This window comes from Chrysochloris asiatica, unplaced genomic scaffold (genome assembly GCF_000296735.1).
Source record: "Chrysochloris asiatica unplaced genomic scaffold, ChrAsi1.0 scaffold00040, whole genome shotgun sequence".
Lineage (NCBI taxonomy): Eukaryota > Metazoa > Chordata > Mammalia > Afrosoricida > Chrysochloridae > Chrysochloris > Chrysochloris asiatica.
The window spans coordinates 19417223-19432722 of NW_006408558.1; the positions used below are offsets into that span (position 1 = coordinate 19417223).

General features: G+C 42.6%; 1 protein-coding gene across 1 annotated transcript in view; it reads right to left on the reverse strand.

Moving 5' to 3' along the window:
• Positions 1–15500, reverse strand: part of SNX32 (sorting nexin 32) — a 55532-nt gene that overhangs the window by 15957 nt on the left and 24075 nt on the right. The window contains exons 2-3 of the mRNA XM_006861073.1: positions 9630–9776; positions 9345–9489 (exon numbers count right to left, since the gene is read on the reverse strand). Coding sequence (XP_006861135.1) covers positions 9345–9489; positions 9630–9776 — 292 coding nt within the window. The remainder of the gene's footprint in view (positions 1–9344; positions 9490–9629; positions 9777–15500) is intronic.

Genomic DNA, 15500 nt, shown 5'->3' on the forward strand with positions numbered 1-15500 from the left:
TCGAGTTGGTTCCAACTCTTAGTGACCCTGTATAAGGTTCCCAAGTCTTGTAAATCTTTTGGTTTTGTATGTTGCTGTTAGATGCCATCGAGTCTGTTCCAATTCATAGTGATCTATACACACAACAGAATGAAACACTGCCAGGTCCAGCATCATCCACACAATCGTTGCTACACTTGAGCCCATTGCTGGTATCACTGTGCCAATCCACCTTATTCTTCCTCTTTTTCACTGACCCTCCACTTTACCAAAAATGATGTCCTTCACAAGGGGCTGATACCTCCTGATAATATGACCCAAGTATGAGAGATGAAGTCTCATTATCCTGACTTCTAAAGAGCATTCTGTCTGTACTTCTTCCAACACAGATTTGTTTCTTCTTCTGGCAATTCATGGCACATTCAGTATTTTTCTTCACCACCATTAACTCAATGCATCAATTCTTCTACTGTCTTCCTTATTCACTGTCCAGCTTTCACATGCATATGAGGCTATTTTAAATACCATGGCTTGGGTCAGGGACATCTTAGTCCTCAAACTGACATCTTTGCTCTTGAACATTTTAAAAAGGTCTTGTGCAGATTTGCCAAAAACAATGTATCATTTTATTTCTTGACTACTGCTTTCACGAATGTTGATAGTGGACCCAAGCAAAATGAAGTCTTTGACAACTTCAATTTTTTTCTCTATTTATCATGATGCTATTCATTGGTCCAGTGTTGAAAATTTTTGCTTTCTTTACTTTGAGGTGTAATTCATACTTTGATCTTCATAGTATTTTAAGTTCTCTTTGTTTTCAGCAAGCAAGTTTGTCTCATCTGCATATCACAGGTTAATGATTCTTCCTCCAATCCTGATGCCACGTTCTTTTCATATAATACAGCTTCTCAGCACACATAGTGAATAAGTATGGTTTTGTATATATGCCCTTAATTATGTTGAAGAATTTCCCTTTAATTCCTATTTTGCTGAATGTTTTCTGATCAGGAATGGGTGTTAGATTTTATAAAATGCCTTTTCTGCATCAATCAATATGGTCATGGGGTAAATTATATTGATTATTTTTCTTGTATCTTTACATACCTGGTATGAATCTTACTTGGTCATGATGTATTATTATTTTTTGATATGTTGTTGGCTTCTGTTGGCTAGGATTTCATTGAGAATTGAGGGATATTGGTCTATAATTTTCTTTTTTAGTGATGTCTTTGTCTGTTTTTGGTATCAGAGTAATGTTTGCTTTATAAAATAAATTCAGGAGTTTTCAAACTTTTACTATATTCTGAAATAGTTTGAGTAGAATTGGTGTCAGCTTTTCTCTGAATGTTTGGTAGAATTTACCAGTAAAGCCATCTGTGACTGGACTTTTTTTGGTTGGGAGTTTTTTAATGACTTAATCAATTTCTTCTTTTGTTATAAGTCTGCTCAAGTTTTCTACTTTCAGTCTGTGTTAGTTTAGGCAGGTTGTACACTTCTATAAACTTGTTCCATTTCTTCTAGATTTTCAAATTTGTTGGAGTATAGTGCATCATATAGTATTCTGTCATTATCCTTTTTATTTCTGTTGGTCCTGGTGTGATGTCACCCATATATTTTCCTATTCATGTTATTTGCATCTTCTTCTTCTCTTTTGCTAGATTTGCCAGCGGTTTGTTGATTTTATTAACTCTTCCAAGAACTAACTTCTTGTCTTATTGATTCTATTGTTTTTCTGTTTCATTTATTTCTGCTCTAACTTTTATTATTTCTTTTCTTCTGGTAGCTGTATTATATATTTACTTTGCTGTTCTTTCTCTAACTATCAAAGATGTTGGGTTAAGATGTTGATTTTGGTTCTTTCTTCTTTTTTGGAAATGCATTTATTGCTATAAATTGCCCTCTGAGCAATGCTTTTGCTGCGTCCCAAAGGCTTTGGTACACTGTGTTCTCATTCTGTTCTCTTCTCATTTTCTTCACTGCTGTTGTTTTAATGTTTAGTAAATCTTTCTGATTTTCCTCTGTTTTGTTTTGATTTTTATTTGAAGTTGTACTAATCTTATTCTTTGATGTTACTCTGTAATTAATTTCTTCCCCACTTTAAAGCAGTCTGTTTTATCTTGAAATATGCTCAACTTTCTCACCCATTTTGAAGTTCTAGATCTACATTATTCTCTTTTTGTTTTATAATAATTATCTTCATTATAAATTGATACTTTAGGTTCCCTATTTTCAGTCTTGTATGTTTGTTTTACTTTAAATGCATCTATATCTGGATTGAGTTCTGGGTGTTGTCATGTATGTTAATTTCAAGTTATTGTCTGCTGTTATTGGTTCTTAGTCCACAGAATACCCTGTAGCATCTTTTATGAAATTTGTCTCTTTATTATTAACTCCTTTACTTTCTGTTTAACAGGAAATGTCCTAATTTTGCCATGATATTAGAGGGACAGCTTTGCTGAGTATATGATTCTTTGTTGGTAATTTTTTTCTGTCGAAAAGCCTGTTTCTGCATAGTTTCTGCTGAGAAATAAGAGCTCAGTCTTACTGGCTCTCCTTTGTGGTAACTTTGTTTTTTCCCAAGCTGGTCACAGGATTCTTTGTCTTTGGTTTTTGAAAGTTTGATTATGAAACATAGTGGTGATTTTTCTTTCATTAAATGTCTTGAGTGCTTATCTTCCCACCTTTCACGATGTTAGGGAAGTTTTCTTCCACAACTTTCTTTCTCTGTACTTTTTATCATTTCTTCTGGTTGTGGAATTCTGATCACCTGTAAATTATTCCTCTTTATGGTACCTCATGTAAATCTTAGGTTTTCTTTGGATTTTTTAACTTCTTGTTTTCTGATTGTTCTTCTAGCATACTATTATTGAGAGATTTATCTTCAAGCTCACTAATTCGGGCTTCCATGGATTCAAATCTCTTCCTTTGCCATTTCAATGTATTGCCCATTTCTGAAATCTTAGTATTAATCACCTAGATTTCTTTGGAAAGTTTTGTATTGTTTTAAAACTTAAATTGTTCTTAGTGTTTTCCTTAATTCTAATGTTTATTTCTGTGTTCTCCTTCCTGTCCTTGATCTTTCTCTCAATCTATTGAAGGTATCTAACTATCATTCTTTTTAATTCTTTCTCAGATAGTTCCGTTACCTTTTCTTTATCATAAATATTTTCTGGCTCTGCATCTTGGTCATTTGTTTGAGCCACTCTCTTGTTTCTTCATGTTGTTGTTGTTGTCAGGTGCCATCAAATCGGAACCGACTCATAGCGACCCTATGCACAGCAGAACGAAACAATGTCCGATCCTGGGCCCACCTCACTACCGCTGCCACACTTGAGTCCATCAATGTTTCTTCATAAGTGAAATTATCTGTTGTCTCTGAGACACTGTGGTATTGTTGAGTTTGTATTTAATTGGTGACTGTATGTTGGTTCTCACCAACTGCCTCCTGGTGGGTATGATTAGAGAATGGAAGCACAATACAGTTCTGTTCTCTGTTTGTGCAGCTCTGTTTAGAGTGGGTTTGGCTGGTATTGGCTGCTGTCAATCACTGACTACATGGTGTAGGAGCTGATATTGACTCTTGCCCAATTGGTAGAACTGCAGAGGGTATAGTTGTGTCTGGGTTGTTTGGACATGGTATCTTTCCCATTGCCAATCATTGGTGTGAATCTGTGCCACCAAAGTTCAAGATAACCATGCTGTGTCTGGCCAGCAGATCGGTCACCAGCCTGTGTTCTTCCTTCACTGCCCATGCTCAGCTTCTCATCCCAGTAAGTATTCAATTCAATTCTCTAACCTTTCCTGTGAAGCTTAGGGTTCCAGGATTACCACCTGTGTCTCTTTCATTTGGTCTCCAGTATCTTCACTGTAGAGAGTCTGTGGACAGTGGATCTGCCTAGACTGTCATTTGATAAGCAAGACTCAAAATCAGATAGTGTAAGCCCTCTTTGTTCTTTTTCAAAATTATTTTGATGATTTCTCATAGGTCCTTTGCATTTCCATATACATTTTAGAATCAGTTTATAATCTCAACATAAAAAAAAAAAACTTGCTGAGATTTTGATTGAGATTTCTTTGAATCTATAAATCAATTAGTTAAGAAGAGAATCTTTACAATTTTCCATCTTCCTATCCATGAACACAGAATATCTTTCCACTTATGTAGGTTTTCTTTTTCTCAGTAATATAGAGTTTTGTGTGTAGAGGTCTTGCACATCTTTTGTTAGATTCATTCCTAGGTACTTGACTATTTTCATTTTAAACTTCAGTTTTGAATTGTTTGTTAGAGGAGTCCTGATGGTGCAGTGAGTTAAACACCGGATAGTAAATTGAAAGGCCAGTGGTTCAAACTCACTTAAGTACTCCATGGAAGAAAGTTCAGGTAGTGTTTTCCCGTAAAGATTTACCTCCTCAGAAACCTGGTGGAATCGCTCTACTCTGTCCTATAGAGTTGCTATGAGTTGGAATTGACTCAGTGACTGTTAGCTGTTGTTGCTAGTACATAAAAACACAACGGAGTTCTACAGATTTACCTTGGGTCCAGGGGCCTTACTAAATTTACTTATTAACGCTAACAGTTTCAAGATTCTTTTCAATTTTCTCATACGTCAATTAGATCAACTTGCACAATTGTATTGTTTAAATCATCTAAATCCTTACTGCTCTTTTTGGTCTGCTTGTTCTATCAGTTATTGCGAGTTGTGTTAAAAATTCTAACTGTAATTGTAGGTTTGCCTATTAGTTCTTTTCACTGTCACCTTTTACATTGTATATTTTAAAGCTGTAAGTGCATATACATTTAGGACTGCTTTATCTTTATGTTGAATTCACCCTTTTACCATTATAAAACATCCCTCTTTATTTCAGGTAAAACGTCTTTACTTACCGTCTACTTTGTCTGAAATGAACTGTGGTGTAGTGGTTTATTTGATATGGGTCTTTTAGCTATAGTTTTTGTAACCCCCATCACATGACTGGGTGACACCATTCAGACTGAGTATGTTTCCTCTTTTCCTGATGGGTTTGGGTAAGAGAAGGTGAGGAAAGATGCTGATAACATTATATGATTCGGCTGTAACTGATGGTTAACAGGATTAATTGTGATTGTAAAAAGTTGGAACTCAAATGTGGGAATTGGTCAATTTTGTCATTGTGCTGGATCTAAAATGAGCTATCTCTGAAACAGGAACAAGGGGAGTCTTAACTCCATCAAAAATGAAGAGTCAGGAGCAGAGGGCATCCTTTGGACCCTGAGATCTCTGCATATGAAACTTCCTTAATCTAGGAGACAGACAGCACTGTGACACCACAGGAATGGTGAAGCCGCAGGAGCAGAACTAAGAGCCAGAGCAGGAGACAGAGCGGCGGGCTTCCCAGCCCATGGGATGAATAAAGCTGCGTGCCTTTGGGCAAGTGGCTCACCTGTGAAGTAGTGTGCCACCAGCACATAATTGGGGAAACTACATTTGCTGGGCCCTGGAGCTCGAGCCAAGAACCTTCAGGTGAAGGCTTATGGAGGAGTGGAGTGCCCTTTGGACATTTATAAAGAAGCTTTATAGCATTGCCCGAGCAAGGCAGAGGCCAAGAGGCTATGTAGCTGGACCAGAAAGAGGTGTGCATACAGACATGGCTGTCCTGACCAAAGAACTGTATTCTGGGCGTTTCTGATCCTGAATTGTAACCTGTTAACTTCCCTAATAAATCCCATAATCATGAGTATTGTCTGTGAGTTCTGTGTGTCCACTGCAATGAATTATTGAGCCAGCAGAGAAGGAGAGAGTGCTTTGGCAGGGATAGTTGGTGTCAGAATTGGTAAAGGAAGTTAGTGGGTGGAGGCATGTCTGACCTCTGCCTCATAGCAATCGGCCTTGATCTGATGTTGAGTTTGATTCTCCTTCCCTTTTGTGAAGTCAGAGGGCGCCAGACACTGCCTGCATGCCATTTTTACATTAATATAACCACAACAGCTTCCTTTTGGTTAGTATATGTTTTCCTATCCTTTGATTTCAACTGATTTTGTGTTCTTAGAATTAAATATAATAATATATTTGGTTTTAAAAATGAAATACGCCAATAAAAAATTTGACAACTTTTTATTGGAGTATTTACTCCATTCATGAGCTTTTGTAGTTACTGATAATGTTGTTGTATGCCACCGATTCGATTCCGACTTATAACAACTTTATAGGACACAGCAGACCTGCTCTTAGACTGTCATCTTTACCCGAGCAGATGGCCAGCTCTTTGCTCCCAAGGAGCTGCTGGGTAGGTGTGAACCATCAAGCACTTAACTATTGCATCACCAAACCCAGTACCAGCCAGTTGATTCTAACACACAGCAGCCGTGTCGGATAGAGTAGGACTACTCCATAGGGATTCTGTGGTTGTAAATCTTTATGAAGTAGATTGCCTCAGCTTTCTCTCTCGGAGTGGCTGGTGGGTTTGAATCACTGACCTTGCAGTTACCAGGCCAATGCTTAACTCCCAGCACTGCCTGGGCTCCTTTGCATCACACCAGGGCTCCTTAATTATTGATATAGTAGGCTATAGAACTGCCAGCTGGCTTTTTGTTATTTATTTGTCCCAGAATGTGTGTGTGTGTGTTCCTTCTTTCTTATCTTTTGTTGGATTAGTCAAGTATTTTATATTATTTCATTGCTCCTACATTTTGACTTGTATTTTCTTTTTGAAATGATACTTTATTGTGCTTTGGTTAAAGCAAATTAGGTTTTCATTGAACATTAAGCAACTTACTCATTTTCACTGTGTCAAGATTCTCATTGATTCCACTCTGAAGGATTCATTTCCACTGATCTTGTTTCCCTGCCCCCTTAGAGTAATTGTTAAGCACTGGTCTCAGAGAGACGACTTTTTACAGCTATACATATGCACTCACTGGTACTATTTTTTAATTTGATGAACCAATCTGTTATTTAGCCAAACTTCCGTATTTTAAAAATCATTCTTTTCATATATTTATATATTTAAAGGAGAATCTCAGAGCGAACAATGTTTCACCTAGAGAATAAATATAGGGGACTTTGGAGCATGTGGCACTTACAAAGGTCAGGGGTGTACACATCCATTAGTTTCAAAGCCCACTGTATCCTCAGAACATACAGTATTTCATACAATAACAGTGACAGTAATAAAAACAATATAATACCACTAGACCCACTGTCACTGAGTTAATTTCCACTAAATTTATAACATCAACTGTGGTCCATACACAATTATCAACTTAAAAATTAGTCCGCTATATTTGGTCAAACAAGTAATTAATTCACCCCTCTGGTAGTGTAGTGGTTACGAATCGGGCTGTGAATCGCAAGCTCAGCAGTTCGAAACTACCAGCTGTTCCGCAGGAGAAAGATGAGGCTTTCTGCTCCCATAAAGATTTACAGCCTCGGAAACCCTGTAGAGGGTTGCTATGAATCGGAACCGACTCCATGGCACATAACAACAACAACAACAATGTAAACCGAAAAGAGCTCTGGTAGCATAGCGGTTACGAATTGGACTGTGAACATCAAGGTCAGCAGTTCGAAACGACCAGCTGTTCTGCGGGAGAAATATGAGGCTCTCTCCTCCTGTAAAGATTTACAGCTTTAGAAACCCTGTACAGGGTCACTATGAGTCAGAACCAACTCCATGGTACATAAAAAAAAAAAAATGTAAACTGACTCCATAATCAGCACATAATCACCACCACCAATGTGATGGCTACTGGTGTGAGGCTGAAGGTTAACGCACTGGATTGTAAAGGTTGGTTAGAACCACAAGGTTGGCAGTTCAAGTTCACCAGCCACTCCTCGGAAACCCTATGCAGGGTCGCTATGAGTCAGAACCGACTCGGCTCGATGGCACTTAATAACAACAACAACGTGACAGCTGGAACCGCCATTGCCTTGGCAAGGCCAGACCACTCCTGCTATATAGGGTTCTCGAGATTGCAAATCCTTATGGGAGCAGACAGCATCTTTCTTCTGCAGCCCAGCTGTTGGGTTTGATCCACCAACTTATGGTTATCAGCTCAAGACATAACCCACAACGCCACCAGGGCTCCTTAACAATATAATACCTAACACTTATATCTGCTCTTATAATATGCAGTTTACAAGTATTAACTAATTTAATTATGAACATAAGTGCAGACAAACATTGACGCAGGCACATTTGGTTCAATACTTTGTGTCTCTCAGGTCTCTAGCCTCTCCAAATACCACTTGAAGTCCACTCCTCACATTTTGACTTCTCCTTTACCCCCCAGAATAGGCTCGGAATCTATCCAACTCCCCATTTCCCACTAAACACGGTCTAGCTCATGGATGCTGTAGGTCCCTGCCTCTTGTTATCTTTGCGATGACCTGCACCATACTTACTCTCAGCTATAGCCCACTGTGTACATAACCTCCAACCCCAAAGAGTATACGCCACTGCGTGCCCAGCTCCTAACCGTCCTTGTTGTTGTTGTTATATGCTGTGGAGTCGGTTCCAACTCATAGTGACCCTGCACAGGGTTTCCGAGGCTGTAAATCTTTATGGGAGTAGAACCGTCCTTGGCACAAGGTAAATGCTCAGTAAATATTTGTTGAATGCGTGAAGTCCACAGGAAAGAATGAAGAACGGATGGTCTTGTAATTATATAAACACAGTTATCCAGGTGAAGTCATTAAGATTCCTCCCCACGAGGAGCACCAGCCACCTTTCCATCCCTAACATCTCTCCCTCAAGCCTGCTTGAGTTGGTCCTGAGGGGGAGGGGAAATGGCAGAGCAAAAGTAAAACCTTCCCTTGGCACATCCTCGCCAGCCTCCTTATTGGTGTCACAGAAACGCCCCCGCCCTGCTTTGGTCATACACACATACCTACCACCACCCCCGCCTCACCCCGTGATTGGGTATCAAAGGTGATAAAGACAGGTGGACATCGGGAGTGGGTTTGCATCCTCTCTTTCTTTACCTTGCTCTCCCTCTCAGCATCCTGATTCACCTCCATCACTCTCCTTCCCGGCTACAGCACACAGATGCTGCCCAGATTCGTGCCCCGTAACTTGCCCGAACGAACAGAGCCGGTGAGGATGCTCTCAGCCGACTGAGAAACGCTGCCCCTCCCACCCACAGAGTCACCTGAAGTCCGGATGGCTCCCTCCCACCACCACCAACCGCGCCTTTTGATTGGGTGCCAGCTCTATTGTTAGTGATTCCATTGGCTGCAATGCCTGTCGTTCTCATGTACAGACACCACCTCCCCTTCCCCCAGCTTTTAAGGTGGAGCGCAGACTGCTAGGTTTAGGCGACAGCGCGGGGATAGAGTCAGGGGTTTGGGGGTCGCAGAGGTCTTGGGCCGTGTCTCCCCCAAACTCACAGCCTCTAAAAGGCGGGCACCCCCGGCAGGCTCCCGCGCGTCTTCGCTCCGGGTCCCGCCTCCCAACGGCCTCGAGTGACCCGCGCATGCGCGCTGGCCGGGTCTCGCGCACACCGGGAGGTGGGCGGTGCGGCAGGGCAGGGGCCTGGGTGGAAGGGTTGGGAGGGAACGCATGGGGAGGGGCGGGACGGTAGGGGGCGAGGACCAGGGGCCATGTCTGTGGAGAAGGGCGTTCCTTTAGGCTTTCAGGATTGGGGTGTGAGGGAGCCGAGGGGTAAGGCGCACTCCAAGAGGCGTCGCAAGACCCGTGGCCAGGCCCGGAGCCATGGTTCCCTGCTACTCGAGCCGGGCTGCAAGGGGTCGCCGATGCCGCGAGAAAAACTGTGGAGGCCCTGGGCCGGGTTCATGGTGATCGGGAAGAGAATGGAACTCCTGGGTAGGAACACGAATAAGCCTAAGTCGGGGGACCAGCATGGTTATTGGAGAGTGGACATGATAGAAAGCACTGACTACAGAGAGAAACCGGGCCTGAATCAGGGAAAGCTGGATTTGAACCTGCTGCAAAGTCTATCAAGTACATGGCAGGCTTCCGGGGGCGTGGGGAAAGGCAGCGCCAGGGAGGTCTGGGGAGAGACCAAAGAAGTCGTCCTATCTGAGACTACAGCTGGGTCTAGGAGGGGGTCTGGCTTTGAAGAGAGGTCCATTAGGGAGAAGACAGAGACCCAAGGAGAAGGGCTGCAGGCCAGTGAAAAGGATTTGAGAAACAAAGGCTATAGACTGAGGTGGAATGTGATGGAGCCCAGACCCAGTGCAGAGAAGCAGGGGGTGGGCAGGGAACAGAAAATGAGACTCAGTGATCTGGAGACCAGGGGGGAGAGCTTGAGATCCAGAGAAGATAAACTGGGGTCCTGGAATAGGAAGGAGCCAAGACCCAGTGCAGAAACACTGGGGAGCAGTGCAGAGAGGAGGGGCTCCAGCACAGAGAAGCCGGACACCAGTACAGAGAAAAGGGAATCCAGTGCAGAGAAGCAGGGATCCAGTGCAGAGAAACTGGACACTAGTGCAGAGAGGAGGGGACCCAGGGGAGAGAAATTGCAATCAGATGGAGAGAAGCTGGGGACCAGCGCAGAGAAGCTGAGGTCTAGTAGAGAAAACCTGGTGTCCGAGGGAGAGAAGCGAGGATCTAAGGGAGAGAGATTGCAATCAGGTGAAGAGAAGCTGAGGACCAGTGGAGAGGATTTGAATTCCACTGGAGATAAACTGGGGTCAAGTGGGGAGAAGTTCAGGACCAGTGGGGAGAAGCTGGTGACCAGTCAAGAGAAGCTGGGGGCCAGTCAATAAAATCTAGTGACCAGTCAGGAGAAGTTGGGGACCAGTCAGGAGAAGTTGGGGAGTTCAAGAATGGGGAGCATGAATGAAGAGAAAACTGAAAGAGATGACAAGGTGGAAATTCCTTTAGAAAGTGTGGAAGAAATGCTGAGCTTGAGGGGACAACAGAAGGAATGGAAGTTGAGGTGGGCTTGCGCGAAGTGAGGGATATTGCTGATGAGTTGTTTTCTATAGAAGGGAAAGAAGTTCTAGATGAAAGTACTACTGCATGAAATAGATGGACAGAAGTTGACAAAGGAAAGAGTAGCAGATGGGGAAGTACTGAACATCAAAAAGGAGAAATTAAGCCAAGTAGAGAATTACTGATCTTGAAGGGTAAAGAAAAAAGGAAAGGTGAGACTCTGAGCTGAACAGAAAGAGTGGTAAAAAGGAGCTACTGGGGATGAATGTGGAGAGTAGGACCAAAGAAGTAAAGGAGAATGGGGCATGGGGACATTTTGAGGACAAAGAAGACATTTAATAACAAGTTGATAGTTAGAAGAAAATTGGGTATTGGTTTCTTGAAGATGTGTATGATTGAAGAGCTTGTAAGGGAATGTTTGGAAAGTGTATTTAGGATGGGCGAGGATTGAATGTAACACAAGATTGGGTAGATGCGACCTAGGGGGTTGCATAGGGAGGAAACTGGAGAAAGTCACGAGGGTAAAGGATGTAGATGACGGGTTGTGGAGGAAGATACAGACTGATGGAGCCAAGCACATTTCTGAAAGTCTGTAATGAGGAAGAGTCTGTAATGAGGGGTGCCAAAGTGACAAAATCAAGAGAAGAGAAAAGAAAGCCAAAGGAAGAAAAGAAGAAAGAAGCCAAATCTCATGGTGATTCTATTTGTTGGCTTGTAGTTATTTCCTTCACTAGTTCTGTAGTCTCCTCTTCCACACAGCCAATGGTGTTGTCTGATGTGACAGGCCTTCGAAGAGCCTTCTATATCTGAACCAGACACAACTAGCATCCAGAATAACCGCTGGATTTCATTTTGGAGCACTTCACTGTGATTCCCCTGACTTCCACATCAGATTTAATTACTTACGCTTGATTGGAAGTTTTCTCCATTATTGATATCTGCATTCTGTCCTTTTTAAAAAAACTGTGGCAAAATATACCTAACTTAAAAATTCCCATTTTAGCCATTAAAAAAAAAATGTTTTATTGTTAATTATGTGATAGTTTATATGGGAGAACATTAGCTTTACATTCATCCTATCATATATAGTTTCATTGCCATGGTTACAATCCTCTCCATGCATCATCAACCAACCAAAGGGTATACCCTGCAAGCCTGGCCCCCTCTCCCCCGCCCTCAGGTCATCAGCACACAGCCCCTCTCCCTCTCTGGGTCTAGAATCCCCAGCCGCTCCATCTCCACGTCATCATCTCTACTTCCACCTCTGGTGTCACTGCTTCTCTGGGTAGGGTCCTGCTCTCCACTTTTCTCCCTTGATGGTCACAGGGACCTCCACTCCTGGACTGCAAAGTCAACCACTCCCCTCCTTTTGCCACAAAATGTCTACCTTTACATTTCCAACCCTCACAGTCAGTCCTGATAACAGTTATTCACTGTTGTGCCACATGAGTACTATCCCCATCTCCTGTCATCAGCCTGGCCCAGACAGATTAGATACTACTCAGTGGAGATTCTACCAGCCTCCATGTCCTCTGGATCTAGGCTCCCTCTTGAAAGTTTGTAAGCCAGTCACTTCTTGCCTTTGTAGCCCTCCACCCCATTTTGGGTAGCCAATGTCCAAGTTGCCCATCCCTGTCTACCCTGTGTATCGAGGGGATGTGAATGATGCTCGCTATAAAGAGTTGTTCCCTCTTTTGAGCTACTGCATCCATAGGTGTAGGTCAAGTTCATCAAATTGTATCAGATCTCTCTTTTTTTCCTCTTCTTTCTTCTTGAGTTCTGATCATCCAGCCATTTTAGCTAGGTCAAGTGTAGGTGTCCGTGTGTATATGCCTTCTCTTCTTATCAGCTGGACACTTCACTCTCCACTCTAGTCCCCTGTGGCTATGTCACTGACTCTGGGCTTGGTAATCCCCAGGTCTTGACACACTGCTGGCCAACCAGGTCTCTACCTGGGTTCACAGGAGGCTATTGAATGTGGTAGGGCTTAGCTCACAGCTTCATTGCTGTTTTTCCCTCACTTCCCCTTATCAGTGACCAACGTGGTCACCAGTCAGAGCACATGTCTGCTCGTGTATTCCCATTGAGTCTTAGTCTTGGGAGGGGGTGTGCCCTGAGGGGACCCGACCACTTGCCTTGATGTCTCCTGGGCAAGCAACTTGCTTGTTCTTGTAGTAGTCAGTTGGACTGCCATTATTGTTTTTGTATTTTTCATGTTCAACTATCACTATTCCTGAATTTTCCCATCACCCTTAACAGAAGCTCAGTGTCCCTTCAGTGTTGTATCTTCCTTTCTCCCTTGCTCCTGCCCACCACTCCTGGTTGTTGTTCTTGTTAGGTGCCATTGAGTTGGTACCGACTGCACAACAGAATGAAACACTGCCTGGTCTTGGGTCAACCTCAGAATCATTGCTATGTTTGAGCCCATTGCTGCTGCCACATTGCCAATCCATCTCATTGGGGGTCTTCCTTTTTTTCTCCGACCCTCCACATTACCAAACATGATATCCTTCTCCAGTGACTGGTCTTTCCTGACAGTATGAAGTATGAGAGACAAAGCCTGGTCATATTTTGCTTCCAAGGAGCACTCTGGCTATACTTCTTTCAACACAGTTTCTGTTGGTTCTTTTGGCAGTCCACGGTACTTTTAATATTCTCCTCCAACACCATAACTCAAATGCATCGATTCTTCTATGGTCTTCCTTATTCACCATCCAACTTTCACATGCATATGAGATTATCGAAAATACCATGGCTTGGGTCAGGCGCACCTTAATCCTCAAACCGGCGTCTTTGCTCTTAAACACTCAAAGAGGTCTTGTGCAGCAGATTTGCCTAATGCAAATCATTTGATTTCTTGACTGCTACTTCCATGAAGCTCTGGTAGCGTAGTGGTTACGAATTGGCCTGCGAACCTTAAGGCCAGCAGTTCGAAACTACCAGCTGTTCCGCGGGAGAAAGATAAGGCCTTCTCCTCCCGTAAAGATTTACAGCCTCGGAAACCCTGTACAGGGTCGCTATGGGTCGGAAACGACTCGACGGCACTTAACAACAACAACAACAACTTCCATGAAATATTGATGCGTGCTATGACAAGGAGCTCTGGTAGCACAGTAGTTACGAATTGGGCTGCTAATCTCATGGTTGGCAGTTCGAAACTACCAGCTGTTCCGCAGGAGAAAGATGAAGCTTTCTGCTCCCGTAAAGATTTACAGTCTCAGAAAACCTGTACAGGGTCACTATGAGTCGGAGCCGACTCCACAGCACATAACCACCACCAGTTCCATGAGTGTAGATCGTTGAGCTGAACAAAATGAAGTCTGTAACAACTTCAATCTTTTCTCCATTTATATGGATGTTATTTATTGGTCCAGTGATAATAATTTTGTTTTCTTTATGTTGTTGTTAAGCACCATGGAGTCGGTTCCGACTCATAGTGACCCTACACAGGGTTTCCAAGGCTGTAAATCTTTACGCGAGCAGAGCGCCTTATCTTTCTCCTGCAGAACCGCTGGTAATTTTGAACTGCCGACCCTGAGGTTAGCAGCCCGATTCATAACCACTATGCTACCAGAGCTCCTTTTTCTTTATGTTGAGGAGCAACCTATACTGAAGGCTGTGGTTTTTGACCTTCATTAGTAAGTTATTTTACGTCCTCTGCTTTCAGCAAGCAAGGTTGTATCATCTGCATATCTCAGGTTGTTAATGAGTCTTCCTCCAATCCTGATGCCGTGTTTTTCTTCATGTAATCCAGTTTCTTAGATTACTTGCTCAGCATACAGATTAAATAAGTATGGTGAAAGAATACAACCCTGGTGCACACCTTTCCTAATTTTAAACCATTCTCTGTTCCCTTATTCTGTTCGAACAGCTGCTTCTTAGTCTATGTACAGGTCCCTCATGAGCACAGTTAATTTTTTGGGGATACTCATTCTCCATAATGTTGTTCATAACTTGTCATCATCCCCACAATCAAGAGCCTTTACGTAGTCAATAAAGCACAGGTAAACAGCTTTCTTGTATTCTCTGCTTTCAGGCAAAATCCATCTGAGGTCAGCAATGATATCCCTCGTTCCACATCCTCTTCTGAATCCGGCTTGAACCTCTGGAAGTTATCAGTCTGTATGTTTGCAGCTGTTTTTGTATTATCTTTAACAAGATTTTACTTGGATATGATATTAGTGGTATTGTCTGATGATGTCCGCATTCCATTGGGTCACCTCTCTTTGGAATGTGCACAAAGATGGATCTCTTCCAGTCAGTTGTCCAGGTAGTTGTCTTCCAAATTTCTTGGCAGAGATGATTGAGTGCCTCCAGTGCCACATCAGTTTGTTGAAAGATTTCAATTTATATTTCATCAATTCCCAGCACCTTGTTCTTTGTCAATGCCTTCAATGCACCTTGGGCTTCTTCCTTTCACCCTTGGTAACCACGAACAAACTTTGATCTCTATTGTCTGTTGTTGTTGTTGTTAAGTGCTGCCAAGTCAGTTCCAACTCATAGTGTCCCTGTATAGGGTTCCCGAGGAGCAGCTGGTGAGTTTGAACCGCCAAACTTGTGGTTCAAACTGACTTTGTGGCTAAGTACTTGTCCTACAGAACCATACCAGGACTCTATATACTTGCCTATTCATTCTTTTTTTTTTT